General features: G+C 42.2%; 1 protein-coding gene across 1 annotated transcript; it reads left to right on the forward strand.

Moving 5' to 3' along the window:
• Positions 1 to 2,568: 2,568 nt before the first annotated feature.
• On the forward strand, positions 2,569 to 27,482 carry GPR63 (G protein-coupled receptor 63). The gene is made up of 2 exons (XM_072141924.1): positions 2,569 to 2,967; positions 24,484 to 27,482. Exon 2 carries the CDS (start codon positions 24,616 to 24,618, stop codon positions 25,873 to 25,875), a length of 1,260 nt encoding a protein of 419 aa, XP_071998025.1. The 5' UTR covers positions 2,569 to 2,967; positions 24,484 to 24,615; the 3' UTR covers positions 25,876 to 27,482.

Genomic DNA, 27,482 nt, shown 5'->3' on the forward strand with positions numbered 1-27,482 from the left:
AGTGTCCATAATATCACCTATAGATATGATGGTTAATAAAGATCACTGCCTCAGTAATTTCGACAGGCAGTATCAAACACTTTAATTTAGAGCACCCATAGGCTTAACAAGACTCCAGTGGGCCCCGATGCGAACTTTGGGTCGGGGCCCCCATATACCTAAAAACGCGCTGCACATTACACTTGAAAATACACATATATACTACACTGACATATGCCTACACTCATTAAAGTGACCAGCAGCGGCTCCACTCAGTATACGACCAGCAGCGGGCTCCACTCAGTATACGACCACCAGCGGACTCCACTCAGTATACGACCACCAGCGGACTCCACTCAGTATACGACCACCAGCGGACTCCACTCAGTATACGACCACCAGCGGACTCCACTCAGTATACGACCACCAGCGGACTCCACTCAGTATACGACCACCAGCGGACTCCACTCAGTATACGACCACCAGCGGACTCCACTCAGTATACGACCACCAGCGGACTCCACTCAGTATACGACCACCAGCGGACTCCACTCAGTATACGACCACCAGCGGACTCCACTCAGTATACGACCACCAGCGGACTCCACTCAGTATACGACCAGCAGCGGACTCCACTCAGTATACGACCAGCAGCGGACTCCACTCAGTATACGACCACCAACGGACTCCCCTGATTCCCTTTATACTTACATACATGCCCCCTTTATGTCAGCATTTTTAGAAAACCTCTTTGTTTAACAAAAACAATGTTTTTACCTTTTTCCTGATCCATCCCGGCAAGTGGGGGCTGTCTAAGTGCCCAGCGCCAGCAATGCGAAGGCATTATTGCACTGCTGCCTTACAGTCTTATTCAGTCATATATACATACTACAACACATCACACTATATACTCCTCAAATAGACAAACATACAGTATATACACAAAATATATTCACCAGGCTTATAACATACAGAAACACATAGCATATACTCACCATATAAACAAACACATTTAGTACATACACAACATAAGAACACATATAATATATAAACAAATATAGACACAGCATTGCCACAGCATATACACCCATACAGCTTAAACATATTCACACAATCATATATTCTCTTGTAGTTTGCACTAACACACAGACACTTACTTTCACACTTAAATAGTCACTCAGCACAGCAACTACTCATACAGTCACACACATAACCAGTACTACAGTATTTTTCAGACTGTAAGGAGCACTGGATTATAAGGCGCACCATCAATAAATGCCTGCTAAAACGTCTAGGTTCATATATAAGGCGCACCGGATTATAAAGCGTACCTGATAAGGATGAATGACCAGCAGGTGGCAGACCTGTGCACAGTTCAAGACAGCTGTTGTCTGGAAGTATGGTTCATATATAAGGCACACTGGAATATAAGGTGCACCTTTGATTTCTGAGAAAATCAGAGGGTTTTTTGTGCGCCTTATAGTCCGAAAAATACGGTAACCATTAATGTGACAGCATCACGCTCAGCACTCAGGGCATCCATGAAGGAAGTCTGCAGCAACATAGGAGGACGGGAACACAAGATATTCCATGTGCTACTCTGCCTTCACAGTGTTCCCCTCCCTTGCTTTCTCTGCCCGGAAAGCTCCAACAAGCAGGGGCAGAACTTTAACCAGAGAGGAGACGAAACAGTGACACTGCCGATCCTAGACCAGATCCTCCCCGGCTTGCAGTGGTGCTAGTGGCAGGTTAAGGACTATATTCTGATAATAATTCATTTATTTTTGTTTATATAGTGTACACAGATTATGCTTGCCAAATCAGTCCCTGTCCCCAATGGGGCTCACTATCTAATCAACCTACTCGTATGTTTTGGAGTGTGGGAGGAAACCCACACAAACAAGGAGAGACCATACAAACTCTTTGCAGATGTTGACCTGAATGGGACTTTAACCTAGGACCTCAGCGCTGCAAGGCTGTAGTGCTAAGCACTGAGCCACCGTGATGACCTAAATTAATTATGTTGAGTTCTATGGGGGGAGATTTATCACCGCTTCTTGCAAATACTTGCGCAGTGCAAGAATTTGCGACCACAATAGCAACTACGCCACCTCCTCATCGGTTGCTCCGCTCATCTCTATGGCGCTGATGGAGAAAGAGGAGAGCGGCAATCATCTATTTCTGGTAGCGCCATAGAGATGAACGAATTTGACGGCGAGTGCGCAACTGGCTTCTCCTCTCAGGTGTATTTAGGGTACAATGGACCCCTTTCTAGTATTCTGTGTGGGTCTCATCACTGAGAACCTGACAGATCAAGTTATAGGGCCTAACTTAGCTATCACCGGGGAACCCCTTTAAGTGCCCCTATTAAAGTCAGTGGGTGTATTTACATGTACACTAGATTTCTCAACTTTTACACAGCTGTGGCCTCCCTCCAGTAGGGAAGTAAAGTGCAGCGATATCTCAGGACCGGTGTACATTCTTCTCCCCCAGCTTAGTGGCGCCATTAGCAATGCCCCGTGTGTGCTGAGGGCAGCTCCTCCTCAGGTCCAGCTGCTGCCGGTGCAGTGAAGACCTGGTGTAGGGCACAGCACCGGGTATGAGGAGAAATAACCGCACTTCTACGTCCAATGGCCGCCAGAGAACTTTTCCTTCCCATCCAGCTGTGCCTTTACTTTCTTTACCCAGGAGCCAATGGCGAGGTGGCGGGCGTGGTGTGCGCCTGGCCGTCCCTTAGTGCAGCTGCTGACAGGGAGCTCATCCTCCAGCTCCGTGTCCATGCACAGCGGTTAGTAACAATGGATGTGTACGGTGTGCGCTTGTCTCCGGGCGTATGATGCAGCAGTGCAGTAACGTAAAGCGAGGACGGGGATGCGGCGGCCGCCTCCGGGATGCTGAGTGCCGAGCAGCATGAAGAGGCGTCTGCAGCGGTGAGGACGCCGGGGACAGCAGTCTAGATCCCGCTGCCTGGAGGGGAGGGGACCGCAGGTCAGTACACAATAGCTGCATTCCAGGTCTGAGCCATTGGCACCCCCTCATTAACCCCGCGTCTGCCGGCCTGGCCATTCATTGTAGTGCCGGTGGGCTGTCTGTGTGCTCAGCTGCAGGATGTGCAGGGTTAACATTCAGCTGCCTTTTCCTGCCTCTTGTGTGGCCATAGACATAACGATTTGGATAGCGATGCCAGCATGAGATACCAGTCTGCCATGGCATGGGGCATCATCCTGTGGTTGTACCTCCATTGGATGTGTTGCGCAGGGGATAGTATTCCCAATACCAGCAACAATTAGTACCAGATCTTTCCATCTGCGACCTCGCTGTGCATTTTGTATTTCTCCCAGACATTTCCATATGGGAAATTGATGTAAGAACATGATGTTATAGCAAATGTGTGTATAGGGTATAAACCATAGCACATTGCAATGGATTGATCTCACTGGGCAGAATCCGTGCCACATCACACTGCTGCCTGGCATGAGATGGCAATACATTCCCAGCACAATGTTGCTGTGGATCCCCTGCCTAAATAGGAGAAGGAAGTTTCTGAATGGTGATTTACCCTGGGATGGACCTGATCTCTCCTACTGGCAGCACATCAAAAGGGTTCTCAAATAAATTAAAATGCCACTGAGTTATGGGGGCCTGTAAAACAATAAGACCGAATGTATCGCTCCCCATAATCAGTCCCCACCAATCTTCCTGGTGCATGAGAAGGATGCTCAGCCAGTCAGTGGTTGCAGTGATGTTCCCCTTTGAATGGTCGCCCTCATGGGTTTCTGTGGTGTTGGGAGATGCGTGGGTAGTGGACTAAAATGAGCAAATAGCAGACCTTGGAGCACCTTTTTTATCCCCCAAAGAAGGGGAAAGGCAAATTGACATTGACTAATAGGACTTCCAGATATGCTTACAGCCTGGCAGAAGCCTAATAGGCCTGACGGAATGGAGGGGGTTTGGGTTCTCCATTATGCTGATCACTGGGGGTCTTGGCAGTTGGACTCCACATGATCATACATTTAGGGGATACTTGATAAGCCCATGTTTTGGCAAAAAAATTCCAGATGACTTCCCCAAATGTGATGTTTTCAGAGAACAGGACAACCTGCTGTAAGGGCTAACAGATTTAGAAAAAACTCCATGCTCGTGGAACAGCTGATATAATCTTTATTATATCATTTTTAAAACATCCAGCAGTTGCATACTAATAGTCGCAAAAATCTTTCAGGCACGCATTGTGACCTTAAAGGACAGTATTAATGATAGTAGACATGTCCTACTAAGAAGTTCTTGAGGAACAATGTTCTCAGGATGTCTTATATTATTACTCTACACGCCGCAACTGCGGCAATATAGAGTTAGAAAAATTATGCTAATTAGCCAGGGGTGCTTTTAATTTCCCCCCTCCCTCCCCTTCCAATACATGTCCGGCCTTCACCTGCTCAATGCACTCTGGACAGGTGGAACTGGACAAGATCTGTATTGGAACGGGGGTAGTAAATTATAAGATGAGATGCACCGACCACGTCACCTAGACTAATTAGCGTAATTTATATATAGTCTATATAGAGTGTAGGCCTATGGAGTTATATGAAAAGAATCCCTGAGGAACTTCTCCTTCCTCGGGAACTTCTTAGTAGAACATGTCTACACATCAGTTAAAATGATAGTAGATGTCCTTTAATCATGAAAAATTACAATAGTGCTCCTGTTTGCAGCTAATGATTGTATTATCTAAAACCCAATTCTCTATGAAAGGGATTTTCCAAGTTATCAATTTATTCCCTAACAAGCTGAGCAGTGAGGCTATGATTTCTGGGACCCTTACCGATCATGAGAATGGGACCACTAGCAAACCAGAAAATGGAGATCCGGTTCTTACATATGGGTGGAGCAGCATGCCGAGTGTGCATCCAGCTACTCCATTCAGTTTGGCCTGTGGAAATGGACCCATATGTTGCTCTGACCCCACTGGCCGAGCATAGTTCAATGGATGGGAATATTTGCATAATACAGAAATATGTTTCAAGCTCTCTGTCTCCTGCTCAATCAGCAGCACCGCCACTGTAAAGCTGTTAAAGTGCAACCCTTAGACCATATTTCTATATGATGCTAGGACTGTTCAATGCTCTGTACTTGGCCCATGGGATCAAACTAACAAACAGGTCCGTTTCCAAAGGCTGAATATGTTTTTGTGCACCAGGCCTAACTGTCGGAGATAGCCCATTGCTGTGCGTTTCGCAATTTCTGACATTCCCATAGTAATGCATCCGGTGTTAGAACACATGCTCGACCAGCGGGGGAAAAGAAATGGAAGCCTCCCATTGGTTTCTGTGGGAGAGCAATTTGAAAGACGGTTTTCACTGACCCATATTGGGCATTTATGGGTGAGATCCGGGCCGCCACAAGGAATTTTGCCCCCCCCCCACACATTAGTTTCCCATGATATACAGGGATCAGCGGACCCGACGTTCCCCTACTGTAAATAGCACCAGCACCTGCCCCGTCTGTTTATAGATACAGTGGGCACAGAAGTATTCAGACTCCTATAAATTTGTCAGTCTTTGTTTAATTCAGCCATTTTGGTAAGATCAAAAAAATTTTTTTGCTCATTAATGTACACTCTGCACCCCATCTTGACAAAAAAACCCAGAAATGTAGATATAAAACTGAAATCTCACATGGCTCAGTATTTAGCAGAAGCACCTTTTGATCTAGTAGAGCCATGAGTCTAATTGGGAATGATGCAACAAGTTTTTCACACTTGGATGTGGGGATCCTCTGACCTGAGTGAAGTTGGCCCCCCCCCCCCCCACCTTGTTCAAATCAAACAAAATTGGTGTCAAACGTTTGTGCTACGTTTGTGCCGCTATCGTTTTTAAGAATTTAATGAAAGTTTCCAGAGGTCATCAGAGGTCAACCAAACCCCCCCCCCCCCACGTTGCCCAAATCAAACAAAACTGGGACCGAACAATTCTGTATGTGCTGGTTTGTGCTGCTCAAATTTTTGTTTGTGCTGCTATTGTTTTGAATATATGAACAAAAAATTAAAGTTCAAAAGTTCAGCCAGCCCCCCCACATTAACCAAATCAAACAAAACTGGTGTCAAACGTTAGTTAGTGCTATGTTTGTGCTGGTTTGTGCAGCAAAATTTTCGTTTGTGCCGCTATCATTTTTAATATATTCATACTTTTTTGCAGAGGTCATCAGAGTTCATTTCTTCCAAAGTACAATGGGGGACATTTACTATGGTGTTTCCGCCAGTTTTGTGGCGCTTTCACCGCATCTTCTGCTCTCCTACCTATTTATTAGCTGTCGGGGACAGAAAAAATGACTTTTTCCGTCTGCTCCGACTCTTCTCCGAAAAGGGGCGTGGCTTTGGCGGAGTGGAAACTCAGACACAATTAATATGTGTCGCAGCCCTTTTTGGGCGCTGTAAACTGGCGGAGAGTAGACCAAAAGAAAACTGGTCTAGCAGGGACTGTTGGACACATTTCTTCTGGTGCTCGGGACAGATTTTGGTCCCAGGGACAGAAAATGGTCTCGGCGCCAGAAATGTCTCTGCACAGCTCCACAATATTAAATGTGTATCTTCTTTCCGAGAGCAGGTCGGTAACAAAGCCAATGCAGACACCGACACTTTACGTAAATGTCCCCCAATGTGTTTGCTAGCTCCCCCTGCTGATCAAACCATGGAAGTGTCACTAGGTTTGTTTTTTACCAGTTCATCCTAAACACCTCAAACACCTGAACATACCTTAAAAATTATAGCGGCACAAACGAAAATTTTTGCTGCACAAACGTAGCACTAACGTTTGACACCAGTTTGAACTTTTGAACTTTAATTTTTTGTTCATATATTCAAAACAAAAGCAGCACAAACAAAAATTTGCACAGCACAAACGTAGCAGAATTGTTCGGCACCAGTTTTGTTTGATTTGGGCAATGTAGGGGGGCTGGTTGACCTCTGATGACCTCTGGAAACTTTCATTAAAATCTCGAAAACGATGGCGGCACAAACAAAAATTTCTGCTGCACAAACCAGCACAAACGTGGCACAAACGTTTGACACCAATTTTGTTTGATTTGAACAAGGTGGGGGGGGCCAACTTCACTCAGGTGATCCTCTGCCATTCTTCCTGGGAGATCCTTTCCAGTTACCTCAGGTTGGATGGTGAACGTGGGTGGACAGTCATTTCCATCTCTCCAGAGATGCTGAATTGGGTTGAGGTCAGGACTCTGGCTGGGCCATTTAAGAATTGTGAGAGAATTGTTCTGAAGCCACTGTTACTTTAGCTGTGTGTTTAGGGTCATTGTCTTGTTGGAAGGTGAACCTTTGGCCCAGTCTGAGGTCCAGAGCACTCTGGAAGAGGTTTTCATCCAGGAAATGTCTGTACTTGGCCACATTCTTCTTTACTTCAATTACAACCAATTGTACTCTCCCTGCAGCAAATTTCAATCCACTAGTGATGTTAACACAATAAAGATAATTTTTAACCCATTTGTTTACAATTTTACTCAGTTTTATTGCTGTTTTAGCTTCTATCACTCCCTAGGCTGGTCAGTGTAAAATTCCAGGGCGTGGGGAAGGACTCTCTAAGCAGACACATTATGATCCATCTAGTTCTGTTACCTGAAAATGTGGTTAGATTATCAGGATGCAAATTTATGTACACTTTCATTTACCTTCTGAACATTGTACTAGTATCTGACACATAGAAAGAGAGATGAGAAAGATCAGAGATGATGAGATCCATGAGATGCTTATTACATACTATGACACTCTTCTGCTCCTGCTACATCTCAGCTCTCACAGATATGATGTGCCTACCTCCCTGGATAAAGAACTTATCTGCCTATACCTTGTAGTCCTCCTCTCTCTGCTGCAGGAAGTCAGTGTGAGCTCATCCTTCAATGCAAGGGGAGGGGCTAGAGACAGATAGCGGTACAGATCCACAGCATCAGACAGAAAAGCAAGATTGCTGCCGACCCTAAAGTCAGAAGATATAGTGTTGTCTGTGAAATGCTGTATTTTTGCTAAAAAAAAGTGATTTAGAGACTGTGTTATTTTGTTATCCTGAGTAAATTTAAGAAACTTGTCTTCGTGTGAATAACCCTTTAACACCAAAAAGTTAAATCTTTGTCTCATCAGACCAGAGAATCTTTTTTTCTCATAGTCTGGGACTCCATCATGTGTCTTTTTGCAAACTATATGTGGGATTTTATATGTCTTGCACTGTGGAGAGGCTTCTGTCGGCACACTCTGCTATAAAGCCCCAAGCTGAGGAGGGCTGCAGTGATCGTTGTCTATGTGGAACTTTCTTCCATTTCCCTACTGCATCTCTAGAGCTCAGCCGCAGTGATCACGAGGGTTCTTCTTTACTTCTCTTACCAAGACTCCTCCCACGATAGCTTAGTTTTGCTGGACGGCCAGGTCGTGGGACAGTTGAGGACTTCGCAAACTTCTTCCATTTAAGGATTATGGAGGTCGATGTGCACTTAAGAACCTTAAGTGCTGCAGAAATTGTTTTGTAAACTTGGCCAGATCTGTGCCTTGCCACAATTCTGTCTGAGCTTCTTTGGGCAGTTTGGTTCCTTATAGACCTCATGATTCTCATGTGATGTGACATGCCTGTGAGGTCTACTATATATAGGCATTTGCCTTTCCTAATTAAGTACATTCAGTTTAATTAAACACAGCTGGACTAACCATCTGAAGGAGGATCAGAAGGAAATGGACAGCATGTGAGTTAAATGAGTGTCATAGCAAAGGGTCTGAACTTCTTACCATGTGATAATTCAGTTTTTTTTCTGTCAAGATGAGGTTCAGCGTTTACAATTTTGAGCAAAACAAAAGAACGTTTTTTTGATCTTACCAATTGGCTGCAATGAAAGAGTGAAAAATTAAAGGTTGTCTGAATACTTTCCGTACCCACTGTAGATAGCTCCAGCAAAATTATTATACTCACCTTTCCACACTTCCTGCAGCCTCTACTGCGATCCCAAACTCCTCATCTTTTACAGAATTATGGTGGATGCGTCACTGGCATCCCCTCTATAACCCAGGTGACGTCACAAGGGTCGCTCAAAGGACGCATTCAGTGATTAGCACTGTGTGTGCCTTAAAGACGCACATAGCACTGATCACTATTGAGGGTTGGGACAATACTGAGGGGGTTTTGGGTATACTCCAGCGGGCTCCTTTTTAATTGCAAAACAGGGTGGAAGGGGGACCAGGCACACATACCCACTAAACCCTCGATGATGGCGGCCGTGAATAAGATACACGTTATGTGACTTTTGCCTTTTATAAGCTTTTAGGACCGAATTGGTGACAATAAGAATAACAGTGTGTTAAAATTGTTTATTTAATATACCTAAAGCAAGGGGCAGGGGATGATGGACCAGCTTGCCAACTTTTTCTCACTTGAAACATTGCAAATTTTGTCCTGTTTTGGAATAATAGTCCCATTCATCTGAGGTAGTGCTAGTTTGAGAAAAAAAAATGGTGACACTCACCCCTTGTTTTTGGCATGGAGGGTGATGTCACACATGGCGTTTTTAGGCCGTTTTTGTCTGTTTTTAATTGCGCAAATTCAGAAAGCCAGACAAAAAACGCATGCGTTTTTTACGATCTGAAAACGGCCTAAAAACGCCATGTGTGACATCACCCTGAGAATCACAGATTAAATGGCACAACAAACTGCACCATTTCTTCCGGCAATATGGCAGACATAAACGTAAATCTTACTGGACTCCATTGGGGTTCATCAGGGTTAATTAAGTTTGTCATATGGATTTGGCTCTGTCTAGTTTTCCATTTTTTGTGCTTGTAATGGAACAGAAAACTGAAAATCTTGAAAGGGTGTACAAGCATGCAAACAACTATTATCAGTTGGTATGAAAATAGATTTTAGGATTATTGTGATTCAGCTAATTTTTTTTTGTGTTAGTCATAAAGCCCTTTGTATTAAAAGGTTTTTAATATGACTTGCACAATACTTTTTGGTGGACTCCTTTTTATTTTGTGACATTTTCACATATGTTTTGAGAAAAAAGAAAAAAATAATATAGATAGCACATGCTGCTTTTCGGAAAAAATGTTTTGTATGCGTGTGATGAAACACTTTTTAAAGGGAACCTGTCACCTCTGCCATGAGGCATAAATCTAATTAGAGTACATGTGTCTAATTGCTGTTATTTTATACTCCTTTTTGTTGGACCTATACTGCAAAATTGACTTTTATTCCTTTTGTACTTCAGACATAAAGTCAAGGAGGCTGGGGAGCTTCATTATCCAGTCAAGCTCCCTCAGCCGCAGACCAAGCCCCTCCACTCCACCCCTCAGCCCGATGTCACTGAATGCTCTATATATTCTTGTGCATGCGTGCTGTGCATGTGCATGTCATTACAGGTAGACTGTGCATGCACCAGTACTTTGCATAGTATGAGCGCTAGATAACTTGCTAGCAGTAGACGGCCACTTATGACCGTTTCACTCCATTAATCGATATGGAGATGATGGAAATTGCTGAGCGCTGCGCTCAGTGATCTCCGTCAGCTCCATAGAGCTTAATTCAGTAGAACGGTCATGCATGGACGTCTGCTCCATTAGTCTGACAGAGCGACGAGGGATCCAATGGAGGTACATGGGACCCCATAGGACCCCTTGTTTTCATGATCTGTGGAGGGAAAAAAAACAAATTGCACAATGCATTTTTGATGAATCCCCATAGAATTGCATATGTATGACTGACATAACCAATTGAGTACATTGGGTCCGAATCCAATGTAAGTCCTGCACGTCAGGACGTATGTGAAAGGGGCCTAAAACCTTGTCAGGACCTATGGGAATTGCTGGCTCTTAATGGGGCTCTTCATTCAGTAGCATACTCGTCAGTATGATTAAATGAAGCTGACCTTTCACAGAAGTCAAAGGGACTTACAGTACATTGTCAGTGCCAAGTAAACTGTGACCGATACTACCAATTATCACAAGATGACAACTTTTCAGACCATATTGCAAAACCAATTAACACATTCCGAGATAGACAACCTATGTGAGACATCCAGCTCTTTGGAGATAGAAGAAGCAGCATTGTGCTTCATCTCTCAGGAGAGTATATGCATATTACATCTATTGGTGTGGGAGCACGTGCTGTCACCTACAAATACATAGAAAACAGGGCAGACAATACAGTATATACAGCAACAATTTAGTTACCAACTGCTTCCAGCCATTGATGCTTATGCCCTTAACCAATTAACAACCAGACTTAGAAATGCGCTTTAACGTGAACTCATTCAGGCAAACCCCTTCACACCCTTTCACACCTACTTGGTAAGGGGGAAAGTATTTGGAGAAAAGGGGATACAATTGGCTTACAAGCCCTGATAAATGTCCCCCCAAATCCATATAGTTTTTATTACGTTTTTGTACTTTAAAAAAATAAAAAAGTTGCTGTATCACCATAGATGCTGTATCACCATATTCTGATGCAAATAACTTTTTCATACTGTGGTCATTTTTGTGTGATCAGCTGATATTTTGGGGATTGTAGGGCTTTTGATCAATTTTAATTCAAAATTTTACTTACGGTAAAATGGCAAAAAGGTAGCAATGAGGACATTTGGAGGTTTTTCTTTTCTGTTTCTTTTCCGGGTTCATGGATGTGTATAATATTTTAATGGATCAGGCATTTTAGGATGTGTGGATTTACTCATTTAATTTATTTATTTTAATTTGTGTTCATGAAAAGGGGAGAGATTTGCAATTTTCTAAAAAAAAAAAAAAAATTTAACTCTTTTTAAAAAATGTATTTTTATTTTTTTTTAGACCCCCTAGAGTTCTATTCACCTCATAAGGCCTTTTCATAGTCCTATAACAATGCCATGATGTATAGAATCTGACATATGTCATTAAAGTGGCTGGCCACTCTTTTACATAAGTTGCCGGTGTGCATTACTGCCTTGTGGATAATTCCTGAATGTTCATCTAGTGAGTAAGCATTCCTGCTGCTTACTTTTGGAATGTGTGCAGACCCTCCATGCTTCTTTCTTTACATGTCTGAGCTGATGAATAGGAGGAGCTGTAGCAGCAGAGTTATGACTCACCCCCCCCCCAACCCCCTCCAATTTCTCTCAGTATGGACAGACTGTGAGATGCAGTGTTGAAGCCATAAGGATGACCTTAAGCAGGGAGAGTCTTCATAAGACGACTTTTGAAGACAGAAAAATCTTCTGTCTTCTCTGGGGTCGTCTTATACGCCGGTAATTGACCGCCCGCCATGTATTCACGGCGGCGGTCGGGTCGTGCTGCATGGAGAGGGCTCACGGGCTGAGCCCTCTCCATAGCCGGTAAGTCTTTGCTGCATATTGCAGCAAAGGCTTACCGGTAACACCCGCGATCGGTGCTAGCACTGATCGCGGGTGTTTTCACAGCGTTGGCTGCCGGCAAAGCTGCCGGCAGCCTCAAACAGTGGCATACCGATCGGGTCAGGTGCGAACCCTGCGCTGCGCTGATAACTCGGCGCAGCACAGCGGGCAGATGTTTTAAATTGTGAGAGCCGCGGGCCTTTCCCTTACAGCGCACGGACTGTTCTGCATCTGGTCCGTGCGCTGGATCAGGGAGGGCCCGGAGCTGTCACAATTTAAAATTTGAACGGGCCCCCGATCCGCCCACCTAACCACCCACCTCCCCACCCACCTCATCCATCGACGCCGGCACAGGCTTAATGACGCGCCTGCCTGCGCCGGGTCTGCTGAGGGCTATGACCCGGCACCTGACCTGGCAGACGCGTCATCAGCCGTCGCCTGCGCCGATCTTTAGAAGAGAGAGAGGGCGTGAAGAGGAGCGGAATAACTAGGTAAGAGTTTTATTTTTCATTTTGCTTAAATCTATGGGGCCCTGTTTCTATTTGGGGGGGGGAGGCATAGGTGAAAGTTAGGAAATGGCTATTTGGGGGGATATTACCTGGTAAATGGTTACATTTACAGTAAAATGGACGATGGTAACAGTTTTCCTGCTATATACCTACATGTCATAAGAATTTAAATTAAAAAAAGGACCATGTTAAATTCAAATCTGTTTTTTTTTTAATTTTTACCGGTGTTTTGTATGCGTTGGAAAAGGGGTAGTCTTATACGGCGAATATATCTTAAACTCTATATTTTAAACAGGAAAGTAGGGGGATCGTCTTATACACCAGGTCGTCTTATACGCCGGAATATACGGTAAGCATAGCATAGCCTATCGACACCAGCTAAAAATTACATTCCTGGTGACAGGTTCACATTAGCAATTTCTTTTATTTCTTTTTAAATACATTTCAGCTATTATTAGGGATTTCCGCTGCTCATAGATTTGTCAGAGACTCTTTGCAACTCCCTCATGCACCTGCATCCACGGCCAAGTGTGAACATATCTCTATTAGTAAAAAAGGAATTATTGCGCTTCCAGACACCACTCGCACAAGGAAATGTTTCCTGAAAGCTGCAGCAGAAGGGATTCTGCCTCGTATGTCCCTGGCCACATTGTATACTTATTCTCTACAAAGTGACTAGCCAAGATAATTCAGTGACTGCAGGAGATGGATGTTCCAGGAGACTTGCAGAAGGGAAATTTCCCTTCATATAGAGTTTTTATGGAAAGTGCAGGCTATTGTTTTGGACTGAGGATGAGTGTTCATGGTGGGAAAAACTCTTTCCAACAAGAGGGCAGGTATGAAAAATGAATTAGAATATGTTTATATTGGCATCTCTTTCTCTTTTTCTTAACATAAGAATTAATAACTCTGGCAGTTTAAAGGTATGTGAGGTATGATGTAAACTTGTGGGGGAACGTGTGGGCGAATCTGCAGGGTGTTTTATTTCAGTCAATTTGAGATTCCGCTCAATTATGTTTTAGCAAATATTGTTGCTGGTACAGGGTTTTTCCAGGTTTATAGGTCATCAGATAGGTGGGAATCCCACTCCCAGCACCACCACTGATCATCTGCATTCAGAGGAGAACCATGCAATTGATAGGAGTAAATGATATTTGGGATAAGCCATCATCATTATATGATTGTAGTTACAACTCTTGTCTCCTCTTACAATAAAAAAGGTAAGGTTTCTGCTTCCTTTTTATTTTTTACATATTTTTTTACCATGAGTTATACCATGCATTAAAACATCAACAGTTTTGATCAACAATTAGTTTTCAATGCAGTGCATGGGAGTCATTGTATGAGATGTGTGAAAAATGTGATGCAAGGACTCCCTGCTTGCCAGCTGAAGATCAGCACTGATGCTGTACAGTTGTTACAGCTTGGCACTAAGGCTGGCAGACAAGGGGGTCGGTTTAGATGTTCACACAAGCAGTATCTGAATCTTGTGCTTGAATACCTCGATCCAGTACCTGCAGAAACAACCAAAGTAATAGTTTTCAGTATGGAAATTTCTGCCTCAAGTTGTACCACTACAACAGACCCTGTTCTATGCAATAGTGAAATATTTCCCCCTTCCACAACCCAAAGAAACCCCTTTTATATGGTAGAAAATCGCTAACCTCAGCTGTATATGTCATCCTTTATTTTCTATATAGTAAGAACATTATTTTAACTGGCAACAGCAAAAAATTTAGCATATTACAGAAATGTAGTTTTACTTAATATATGTACAGCTGCAGCTGCCCCTCCCTCTTCATTGTAAATTTACAGCCTGCTAAAAATAACACCTTTCCCCATTTGAGATCTTGTAGACAGCTGCTGGTGCTACATGCTGTTCTTGTTTGTGTGAACATGTGCTTATGGACAACGGCTCACTTGATACAAACTCACAAAATGTTTATCTAAGGCCCCTTACAAATTAGCGTTTTTCACAAGCGTGTTCTGTGCATGCTTTTGACACGCAGAACTTGCATTGCAATCTGACCCATTATAATCAATGGGCTTTTTCAGACTTGCATTTTTTTCACGTGCACACGCGCATTTTTTTTAACGCGCGTTTAAATCTCGGCATGCTCTACTTTTGAAAAACTCACCATGCAAGTCTATGGAGATGCATCAAAAACGCGTTTTTCACGCATCAATTGCCATAGAAAAGATAGACCATAGTCCTGAGTCCTTTTTCATGTGCATTATCTGCGTGTGAAAAACGCATTAAAGGGAACCTGTTACCAGAAGACCCATTTTTAGCACTCCCCCAGTCCCCACAGAGCATAGTACATACACTGCCAAAGTGTTTTTGTATAAAAAAAATAGGTTTTACAGAAAAAAAGATATGTTATATTGTACCTTTCATAAGCATCTGCTGTGTGACTAGGCAGTTGGCAATTGGGAGAGGCTGGAAAGGAGCAGTTCCCCCCAGCGGGCCTGCTGTTCTGCGCATGCGCAGACGGCAGGATCGGCGGACGAGGGCGCGCAGCTACTAGCAGCTGCGCGCCGAACATGTTGAGTAGGAGGGGTAAAGTGGCTACCGGGGCGTGGAGTGGCCGCCTCGTGTAACCTCAGATGCGGCTACTCCACGCCCCAGTAGCCGCATAACAAAATTAACATATTAGGGTAATAAAAGTTTACAAAAAAGTGCGGGGACGCGAGGATTAGCCCTTAAAAGGGCTATCCTCACGTCCCATTGATTCACTTACCATCCGATCTACCTTTATAGGTAGATTTGTGGTGGTAGGTTTCCTTTAAGGGGGAAAATAGGTCTTAAAAGATTACGTGTGAAATCCATCACATGTAATGCAAAATATATATCTCAAAACTAGCCTCTTCTTACTTGTACTTCCTAAACTAACTGAAGTGACGAAATCACAGCAGGGTGTAGGAACCCACTGTGGCCATGTGCTACCCATTTTAACAACAGGTAGCACATTTCTCAGATTGCACTACCCAAATTCAGTCTGGGATTCAAATTTTTCTGAAATATTTTAAAAAAGAACAAATAATCTTTGTACTTTGCTAAAGGAGTATTCCAGGAAAATTCACATTCAAATGAGTCCTTAAAATATAAGCTTATATGTAATATGTTTAACCCCTTAAGGACCTGGCCCCTTTTTCGTTTTTGCGTTTTCATTTTTCACTCCCCACCTTCAAAAATCTATAACTTTTTATTTTTCCATGTAAAGAGCTGTGTATGGGCTTGATTTCCGGGTAACAAATTATACTTCATAGTGACAGTATTTATTATTTCATGCCGTATACTTGGAAGCGGGCAAAAAATTCTGAATGCAGTGAGAATGATGAAAAAACACATTTGCTCCATTTTCTTGTGGGCTTGGATTTTACGGCTTTCACTGTGCGGCCCAAATTACATGTCTACTTTATTCTTTGGATCAGTACGATCATGGAGATAACAAATTTGTATATCGTATTTTTCGGCCTATAAGGCGCACCAAAAATCCATTAATTTTCTCAGAAATCATAGGTGCGCCTTATAGGCCAGTGCGCCTTATATATGAACTTATACAGAAATGTACTACAGACAAGATGTACTGTACATTTACCAGTGTTTAATAGCTCCATCCTGCACCTTCCCACACTGTACACAGGGTCCCTAGCTCCTGAAGTGCCCTGGCACCACAACTAACATTGTGCCCATCCTGCCCTCCCCTAGCACGGAGAGACCGGAGCTGCCATAGTGCCGACCACGAGGCAATCATCATCATCAGTAAGAAATCCCCCATACCTGCCAGCCCTGTAACAGGGGAAAGAGAAGGAGCCACTGGGAACCCCACAGAAATAACACCCTGGCTGAGGAAGGAAGGAGAAGGGGCAGAGGGAGACCACTTAACACCTGCTGCATCACCCTGCATTAACCCCCAGCAGCCCATACCTCTGAGATCGGAGCTCTCTGACACGCTGAAGACAAGTTTCACGGGAAGTGTAGCTGGCTTGTACTGTGCACAGGTCTGCCACCTGCTGGTCATTTTTAGGTACTGCATTTGATCCTGCGCCTTATACTCCAGTGCGCCTTATATATGAACCTAGATGTCTTAGCAGGCATTTATTAGAGGTGCGCCTTATAGTCCGGTGCGCCTTATAGGCCGAAAAATACGGTAGGTTTTATAATGTTTTCATACATTTACAAAAATGAAAACCTCCTGTACAAAAAGAAATTCTTCGTTTTGCCATCTTCTGGTGCTAATAACTTTTGCATACTTTAAGTGTACAGAGCTGTGGGTGGTGTCCTTTTTTGCGACTTTTGGTGACATTTTCAATTTAGGACTGTGCAACTTTTCTAATAGAATTTTTTATATTTGTCAAAATGGCAAAAAGTTCCATTTGCGAATTTGGGTGCTATTTTCCATTACAGGGTTAAACACAGTGAAAAAACGTTATTATATTTTGATAAACCGGGCATTTTCGGATGCGTCAATACCTAATGTGTTTATTTTTCGTGTTTATTTATATTTATATGACTTCTAAGGAATGGGGGGTGATTTGAATTTTTCGGGTTTTTTTAATATATACACTCACCGGCCACCGGGTTGGACCCCCTTTTGCCATCAGAACTGCCTCAATGCTTCGTGGCATAGATTCAACAAGGTGCTAGAAGCATTCCTCAGAGATTTTGGTCCATATTGACATGATGGCATCACACAGTTGCCACAGATTTGTCGGCTGCACATCCATGATGCGAATCTCCCGTTCCACCACATCCCAAAGATGCTCTATTGGATTGAGATCTGGTGACTGTGGAGACCATTTGAGTACAGTGAACTCATTGTCATGTTCAAGAAACCAGTCTGAGATGATTCCAGCTTTATGACATGGCTCCTGCTGAAAGTAGCCATCAGATGTTGGGTACATTGTGGTCATAAAGGGATGGACATGGTCAGCAACAATACTCAGGTAGGCTGTGGCATTGCAACGATGCTCAATTGGTACTAAGGGGCCCAAAGAGTGCCAAGAAAATATTCCCCACACCATGACACCACCACCACCAGCCTGAACCGTTGATACAAGGCAGGATGGATCCATGCTTTCATGTTGTTGACGCCAAATTTTGACCCTACCATCCGAATGTCGCAGCAGAAATCGAGATTCATCAGACCAGGCAACGTTTTTCCTATCTTCTACTGTCCAATTTTGATGAGCTTGTGCAAATTGTAGCCTCAGTTTCCTGTTCTTAGCTGAAAGGAGTGGTACCCGGTGTGGTCTTCTGCTGCTGTAGCCCATCTGCCTCAAAGTTCGACGTATTGTGCGTTCAGAGATGCTCTTCTGCCTACCTTGGTTGTAACGGGTGGAGATTTGAGTCACTGTTGCCTTTCTATCAGCTCGAACCAGTCTGCCCATTCTCCTCTGACCTCTGGCATCAACAAGGCATTTCCGCCCACAGAACTGCCGCTCACTGGATGTTTTTTCTTTTTCGGACCATTCTCTGTAAACCCTAGAGAGGGTTGTGCGTGAAAATCCCAGTAGATCAGCAGTTTCTGAAATACTCAGACCAGCCCTTCTGGCACCAACAACCATGCCACGTTCAAAGGCACTCAAATCACCTTTCTTCCCCATACTGGTTGCTCGGTTTGAACTGCAGGAGATTGTCTTGACCATGTCTAGTTGCCGCCATGTGATTGGCTGATTAGAAATTAAGTGTTAATGAGTAGTTGGACAGGTGTACCTAATAAAGTGGCCGGTGAGTGTATTTTTTTTTTTATTATTATTATTTTTTATTTTTACTATTTTTTTCAGACCCCCTAGAGTACTTTAACCTCTGGTTTCTGATTGATCCTAGCATATACTGCCATACTACAGTATGGCAGTATATGGGGATTTTGCACACCATCTATTACAATGTCCAAATCGTACATCTTAATGGATAGCCTAAAACATGAGAGCCTTGGATCTTTGTGTGACCCAAGGCTGTCATAACAACGGATCACCTCGGTGAGTATGAAGAGAGCTCAAGAACGCGCTTCAAACTCCCCCATTCCTATTGAGCTAGATCCAGTGGTAGGTGCATCTAACATATGTAAGGATAGCCCTTTTTAGTGCTAATCCTTTACTCCCCTCTATCTTTTCTAATCTTTAATCAGGTTAATATGCAAATTTTCTACTAATATGCAATGAATATGAAAATTCTGGTAATATGCTAATTACTTTAGTAAGCAGCTCCTAGTGCAGCTTTTAGAGGCGACAGGTCCTCTTTAATAAGGCAAATCTCTCTCCAGCTGTTGCAATGCATTTTTAAACGCATAGACGCGACGTGTGTACCCTTATGCTTTTCTAGAAAAAAGGTGTGAACATAAAAAAAAACAACAAATAATGCACTTCTAGCTGTAGCAATCCTGTAGGTCATTCTCCAATCTTTCAAACAGGCCTCAAGGATTTCTAGGATGTACAATTAACCAGATACCCATCTGAAGACAGCAGCCCTGTGGTATTTGATATTTTCACATCATTGTCCATTTTTATTTCCCATGAAAAACCGTACAGTTTTCATCCATGGGAATTTCCTTCTTTCTAGCAATTGATGCAAGTGTGTGATTTATCATCAGCATCTCACCTGTTTTTTAACCTCCATTTTAAATAATATAAAATATTTTGGGCTGACTCTGAAAAGCGTTACATAAATCCACATATGTATTTTCAGAGCGTCACCTAGCAACAGAAAAGCTGGAAGCTGTGTGAAGTCCGTGATTTTCAGAAACCTACTATATGGACTTGAATGAGCATGTTCTGTTCATAACACAGACAAAAATAGTTGGCAGTAAGAAAAGCAGACCTGAATACACACATATACACTCACCGGCCACTTTATTAGGTACACCTGTCCAACTGCTCGTTAACACTTAATTTCTGATCAGCCAATCACATGGCGGCAACTCAGTGCATTTAGGCATGTAGACATGGTCAAGACAATCTCCTGCAGGTCAAACCGAGCATCAGTATGGGGAAGAAAGGTGATTTGAGTGCCCTTGAACGCATGGTTGTTGGTGCCAAAAGGGCTGGTCTGAGTATTTCAGAAACTGCTGATCTACTGGGATTTTCACGCACAACCATCTCTAGGGTTTACAGAGAAAGGTCCGAAAAAGAAAAAACATCCAGTGAGCGGAAGTTCTGGTAGGGTCAGAATTTGGCGTCAACAACATGAAAGCATGGATCCATCCTGCCTTGTATCAACGGTTCAGGCTGGTGGTGGTGGTGTCATGGTGTGGGGAATATTTTCTTGGCACTCTTTGGGCCCCTTGGTACCAATTGAGCATCGTTGCAATGCCACAGCCTACCTGAGTATTGTTGCTGACCATGTCCATCCCTTTATGACCACAATGTACCCAACATCTGATGGCTACTTTCAGCAGGATAATGTGCCATGTCATAAAGCTGGAATCATCTCAGACTGGTTTCTTGAACATGACAATGAGTTCACTGTACTCAAATGGCCTCCACAGTCACCAGATCTCAATCCAAAAGAGCATCTTTGGGATGTGGTGGAACGGGAGATTCGCATCATGGATGTGCAGCCGACAAATCTGCGGCAACTGTGTGATGCCATTGTGTCAATATGGACCAAAATCTCTGAGGAATGCTTCCAGCACCTTGTTGAATCTATGCCACGAAGAATTGAGGCAATTCTGAAGGCAAAAGGGGGTCCAACCCGTTACTATCATGGTGTACCTAATAAAGTGGCCGGTGAGTGTATAGAGAATGGGTCATCATTCTTTCTTGGCAAGGGAGTAATGTCCCCCTACTGGGTGTTTCATTTGGGATCAGGATGCAAATATTTCATGATGTGTGCAGTACAGGGAAAAATCATGATGCATTGGTACTTGGTACTCCTGCTTATTGGACAAAACGTATCCCACCACACCTGCTGGCAATGTGGATGGAGGGGGCAACGTTCCTGCATATTTTCTGGAATTGTTCTTCTATTATCCCCTTCAGGAGGGAGTTGGAATAACTGACAGCTTTGGAGCTTGTTTTAACTATACCCTAGACCCCAATGTCGATTTATTGAAAACCCTCTTCCCCCTAGGGAAAAAATTGCTAACTGCTTCTACAAATCCTTACCACTGTTAGGTGTCCTATTCTGGCCAGATGGACGCAGGTGGCCACATATAGACCTCTGCTATAGATTAAAGGAAGTATGTTCAATGGAACATCTAACGGTTCCAGAAAAAGATGGATAAATCTGATGCTAAGAGGGGACTTAGGGGTGCCTATTAGTTACAGCATAATTGGTTACATGCCAGACTTCTGCATATGACCATTTTTTACTTTGTGGCCATTTGGCTCCCTCCATCGACCTCTATTTTTCATGGTTACATGTGAGGTCACAAACCAGGCTAGGGTGCTATCACACAGTGCGTTCTTGGTGCTTTTTTAAATGTTCAGAAAATGCATGCATTTTTGCATGTTTACCATGTGTTTGGCTGGTTTTAATCTGTTCTTCTTCATTTGTGGAAGTGTAAGCAGCTGTGAAAATGTTAATACAGGATTAAAACCACCCAAACACATGGTAAACATGCAAAAAACGCATGTGATTTCAGGCCATTTGAAAATGGTCCAAGAACTGTCCAAGAATGCACTGTATGACAGCACCCTAACTCATATGTTCAATTATCTTCTTATTCCTTTGTCTGTAATATCCCTTGCCCTTTATTTGGCCTTTTTGTTAAATATTTGATATCATAATATGCTTGATATGTTTTTATTGGACTGCAGCTTTCTGTATTTATCTTGGAAACCTTACTCATTATTGTGATGAATTCTACGTTGGTTGTGGTTTTGGAAAATGTAATACAAATACAGGTAAGTAAAAAAAATTGCCATATACACATGTCGCAAACTGAAGCAGTATAATATAGCACAACCAAATATCCTGCATACTCACTACTGCTACTTCCAACATAAACCTCTTAGAGGTAAGGTGACTGATGTTGGAACAACAAGGTGCACCAGTCTTATCTGGATATTTTCCATTTTGAAAAATGGATAAAGGTTACATTTAAAAATTGTGTACAGTATCCATAAAAGCCTGGATTTCAGAACTGTACAACCTGTTATATATTATCTTAAGTAACTTGATAAGGACTTGGCAAGTCTCTTTCTGCACTTGGTTACCATAGTGTTTTGTGTGTAGTGGTTGTGAAGTAGTGTTGACATAACTGATGCCTTTACTGCTAAGAAAGCAAATTCAGCTGTTTCTTTTTTGAAAAGATGTCTTAGATAAAGTCACTTGAAGGCAGCTTTTCTGTTTTTATTGCTATTTACAGTTACTATATTACCTTGGTGCACTATGACATCCATTAGGCTTTCTCTACTAGATTTGCTGAAAGAAGTTTCCCTGCTTCTACATCACTATGCGGGCAACAGGGCCAGCGTTATGGGCCCAGGGCCTCCTCTCCTAAGGGCACCCCTGCATGTGGAATTTTGTGGGCAGAAGATTTAATACCCCGTGGTTGAATGCACAGATTAGGATGCTTTTAATCTATATCCTATCTATATATCTATCATTTATCTGTCTATAATTTTTTGTTTCATAAAAATAAATCTATAAATCTGTGTATGTATCTATATATCTTCTATCCATCTATCAATCGATCTTTTATCTCTCTTCTACTGTATCTATCTCTCTTTCATATCCATCTTCTATCATCTATCTATGTGTGTGTGTGTGTGTGTGTATATATATATCTCAATCTACCTATCTGTCTATCTAAAAAAAAATACTCCAACAGATTGTATTACTATACTACTGTTTGTAAACTACAATACAAACATTGATGGCAATCCCATACACACAATGCAGAAATATCTGCAGCAAAAATACCTTTCCACAGAAGATTTTTCATCTGCAGCAAAATAGTGACTCGTTTATGGCTATGGAGCACTGTGGAAAGGTTCGCTCTGCCAACTGGACACCACATAATATCCGCATCATAAACAGGCCGATTGTGGTTTTCACCAGCTCCTTATACCGGCATCCTGTTACGTGACGGGATACATTGAGGCAGTCGATATATGCCGCTGTCTTTGTTTTCTGCACAGTTCTCACTTGAATCTGAGAAAACAAATACTGCTTCAGCCTTTTCTTTAAAGTCCTCTGCAGCTACCATCAGGTGGAGACCCGACATCTAGCTGCTCAATTGTTCAGGCAACCTCCTAAAGCTTGTGCTGTAAATATGCTCTGGAGCGGCTCTCAGGACCTGGACCGCCCATTGTAAATTGTGGACAGTCCTAGACCAGTTAAGGGGTTAACAATGACAAGTACTGTAAAGCCTTGTGAAGGCTTACCCAGTATAGTATAGAAATGTTATATAACTCCTTACACTTTACAGAATATACCATTCATCAGACCATCGCCTTGCCGACATTATCCAAACATACCAATAGTAAAGCTTAAAGTGGAGCTTACGCCTGTATACCTTGGGACTAGTACACTGGAGGATATCCTGAGTTGTCAACAAATTAGACCAGTGTTTGCCTTCCTGTGGGATGAGGCTGGCAAAAGGAAAGCAACTCTAACCCCCCTTGACAGAGCAGGGAAGTGTTGGTGTGATGGCTGTGTGTGGTGTATTGTGCTGGGGTGCCGGCAGTTCTCATTAGCTGGCCATATTGCAGTCTTCTCTCTTGGCTTTGTACTCTGTTTATCTCTCTTGCCCTCAGTCTTCAATTATCTGTGGGGACGGCAATCATTGGCAGAATGTTTTCTACAGCTTTTGACTTCAAAAATGTACAAATGCTTTTCTCTTACTCTTTGATATTTTTATATCTATTATGGATAGAAATCATTGGAATTTAGGATACTCCTGCCAGCTGGATTATATGGTTGCCATGGAGACAGTTTGGCCATAAATGAGCTGAGGTGTCTATCATTTCAAAGAAGTCTTTGAAGCTTAACCCCAGATGCACATAGCATCATATGGTCGGATGTAATTTTCTTGATTGTATAGGTTGTATTTGGTCATCGCCGAGATCACTGTAGGTTTATATAGACTCTAAATATGAAATTTTTCGTTTCCTGATCTTTGTTCTTTAGATATTTGTGAAGCCAAGGAAGAGGGGACTTGCATTTATAAGACATTGACATATAGTTCTATACATTTATTGATTTAGTTTCTGAGCTATTTTTTTGTTCAGAACTTGTTTCACCAGATTCCTATGGTCATTTTGCATATTAATGTGGTGGGAATAACACACACATACACTCACACAAAAAAAGAAAAGTTCAACAAAACTTTTTTTGAAACATTTTATAAATCCATAGTGCAGACGATAATATTGATCTTTATTCTCCTTTCCTTATCTTTGTTTATTCTGGTACTTCAGACACACTGATTACTACAGAAGGAAAAGTGAAGCTGCTTTACTTAATGAAGTGTATTATAAAGTTTACTATTATCACCTGCACTAGTCATTTCTACAATAAATAGCTTCAAATGTTGAGTTCTGGTTACATTTTTGTGATACATTAATGTGTGAAATTTTGCTATAGATCATAGCCAGCATACAATATCTATGTGTATTGTAGAGATATGAGTGAGTTTCTTGAATTGATAAAATATGTATTCTGTTTGCTTTCCAGTTTTCAGAAGATACCTTGGGAATCGACCATGGATCTACTTTTACCCCACTATTACCTGAGGAATAAAAGTCATGGAAGGCAACAACTATACAGAATTGCCAGCATACACTGATTCAACTGGACTGAACAATTATGGTTTTCTCAGCAATGCTTACACCTGCTCATCCGGTGACATCATTTAGCACACACATCATATATGTAAATGGATATACAAACTTAACAACGCCGCAGCCTTTATTTCGTGGCAATTTGGATCTCCCGCCAAAATACAGTCCAGTTGCCATGACCACAGCTGGTACCTTGCTGGTGAATACAACTGCTTCTACCACACAAGCAACAAAAGATCTTTATGGGACCTTGAGTTTACCACTGCAGATAATACTTTCTGCCGTTATGATTATTATTCTTTTACTATCTTTCCTTGGAAACTTTGTCGTTTGTCTAATGGTTTACCAAAAAGCTGCCATGCGATCTGCAATTAATATCCTACTGGCCAGTCTGGCATTTGCAGACTTACTGCTGTCTATTCTCAACATGCCCTTTGCTTTGATAACCATTATTATAACGGAGTGGATTTTTGGACAAGTGTTCTGTAGAGTATCTGCCATGTTTTTTTGGCTGTTTGTAATAGAAGGTGTTGCAATCCTGCTTATAATAAGCATAGATAGGTTTCTAATTATTGTACAGAAACAAGACAAACTGAATCCCTACCGGGCAAAGGTTCTCATAGTGATTTCATGGGCAACCTCTTTTTGCATAGCTTTTCCTCTGGCTATTGGGAACCCCCAGCTGCAAGTCCCGTCTAGAGCTCCACAGTGCGTGTTTGGCTATACTACAAATGCTGGTTATAAAGCATATGTGATTATTGTGGTACTGATTTTCTTTTTTATTCCTTTTATGGTGATGCTTTATGCCTTTATGGGCATATTGAACACTGTGCGGCACAATGCAGTCCGTATACATAGTCATCCGGACAGCATATGCCTTAGCCAGGCAAGTAAGCTAGGTCTCATGAGCCTACAAAGGCCTTTCCAAATGAATATAGACATCAGCTTTAAAACTCGTGCCTTCACTACCATATTGATTCTGTTCATTGTCTTTATCGTTTGCTGGGCACCATTTGCTACTTATAGCCTTGTTGCCACATTTAACAGTGACTTTTACAACAAGAGCAACTTTTTTGAGATAAGCACGTGGCTTCTTTGGCTATGCTACCTCAAATCTGCACTAAACCCAATAATCTACTACTGGAGGATAAAGAAATTCCGTGATGCTTGTTTGGATCTAATGCCCAAGTACTTCAAATTTTTACCCCAGTTACCTGGACACACAAGAAGAAGAATTCGGCCCAGTGCCATATATGTGTGCGGGGAACACAGATCTGTAGTGTGAGGTTTTTCTTAGAATGACTGCCATAGAATATTTTGTTATGTGTTTCCAACTATTTCCATTGTGCAAAAAGTGATGCATTCTGTTATCTGCCAGGAAGCAATGTACATGATAAAACATGATACCTCTAGGATTTATGGTAAATCCATATTTGAGAAGTACTCTGTCAGGTTAACGCTTACCAGGCCTGCAGGCACCTTGTATGCTGCTACAATCAGTGGATGTGTCATTTTCTGAAACAAATGTTGCTGCTTTTGCTATTAGATTTGAGCCAAAAATGTTCCGCAGCTGAACTTTTGCAGGATCACTTTAGTTGTTGGAAAGTGAGTTTCCCCACTATTAGTAGTGTATTTGACTATCTTTCACAATCTCATGTATGAGGGACAGACTCTAACCTCCTGCAGATTGATGACGATGTGTGTGCACTTTATCAGAACCTTTCTCACCCTTCTCCCTTTGGTGTTTAGCAGTGGAAATATTTTTTTGTAAAGGAATATATTTACATTAAATGTACAGTGCCTGAACACAATAAGTAGGATTTCAGTCATAACGGGAAATATAATATTATAATCGGGGCCAAAATACTGTAGAATTGTATGCAGAATTTATGAAGTTGTCAATATTATATGTGATCACCAGGATTCTCATTTCCATTTATACCATTCCTTATATAGGTAGAGCTCCTTTGCTATCCTATCCTGAACATGTCTGAATTTAAAACCAAACTTGATATAAAAAGCAGTGTATATGGAAATCAAATGATTTCCAGATTCTTTTAAATCAGACATATTAATGTAACAATGGTGACATATGTCGGTCCACAGCTTCCATCATTGTTACCACAGCACATTGAGCATGTGGCTTGCATCAATCCCATCATTTATATCTAGGGGATTTACATTACATTGTTCCATGGAAAGCCATACCCTCTCTCACTAAGTCACATCCCTGACAGGAAAGTGGGGTACAGGTTGCATACACCAAAATTTAAAACTTTTTACATATTTGTACCTTGCACAGCAAAACTATGCTAATGTGCAAATATTCAATGTTTAAAGTTATTTGTGAAACCCTTTGTTTTAATGTCCGCAGTGTACAAGCAATGTGTAATTTAGGTGTCAAGTGTCAGAACTGTTCTAGTCCCCACGACAAACAATCAGAGTTTAGCTTTATTTTTCCACCACTGTTTTTAAAATGAAAGCTGAGCTCATGGGCATCTAGAACAGTTTTAACTCAGACTCTTATGATAAATCTCCCACACAGTGTCAGTTTTATACTGATTTAAACACAATGGTAATAGTCTCGGTAGTTTGCATCATAATTTAGGAGCTAAAATCCCAAATAAGCCCTAAACAAAAAAGAGGCACAGATCTTCTCATTATCGATTCTTTCTGCCGGATCCACTCCTGGCTTTAGCTTACTGATGCGGAATACTTACCGACCAAATCACTGCTGTGTGTAAATAGGTTTTTATATAATAAAACCACCTATTTACATATTGATTTGTATGAAAATTCATACACGTTCCTTTAGTTAAAGGAAACCTACCACTTGAAGGTGAGGGTGAGCTGGTGCCGGAGCTTATTTTTGTTAGTGTTTTAAACCGCAGT

The sequence above is a fragment of the Engystomops pustulosus genome, chromosome 3, assembly GCF_040894005.1.
Source record: "Engystomops pustulosus chromosome 3, aEngPut4.maternal, whole genome shotgun sequence".
NCBI lineage: Eukaryota > Metazoa > Chordata > Amphibia > Anura > Leptodactylidae > Engystomops > Engystomops pustulosus.

Bases quoted from the DNA above. Each gene is read 5' to 3' on its own strand.
- GPR63 (XM_072141924.1), top strand. From the start codon at position 24,616: ATGGTTTTCTCAGCAATGCTTACACCTGCTCATCCGGTGACATCATTT.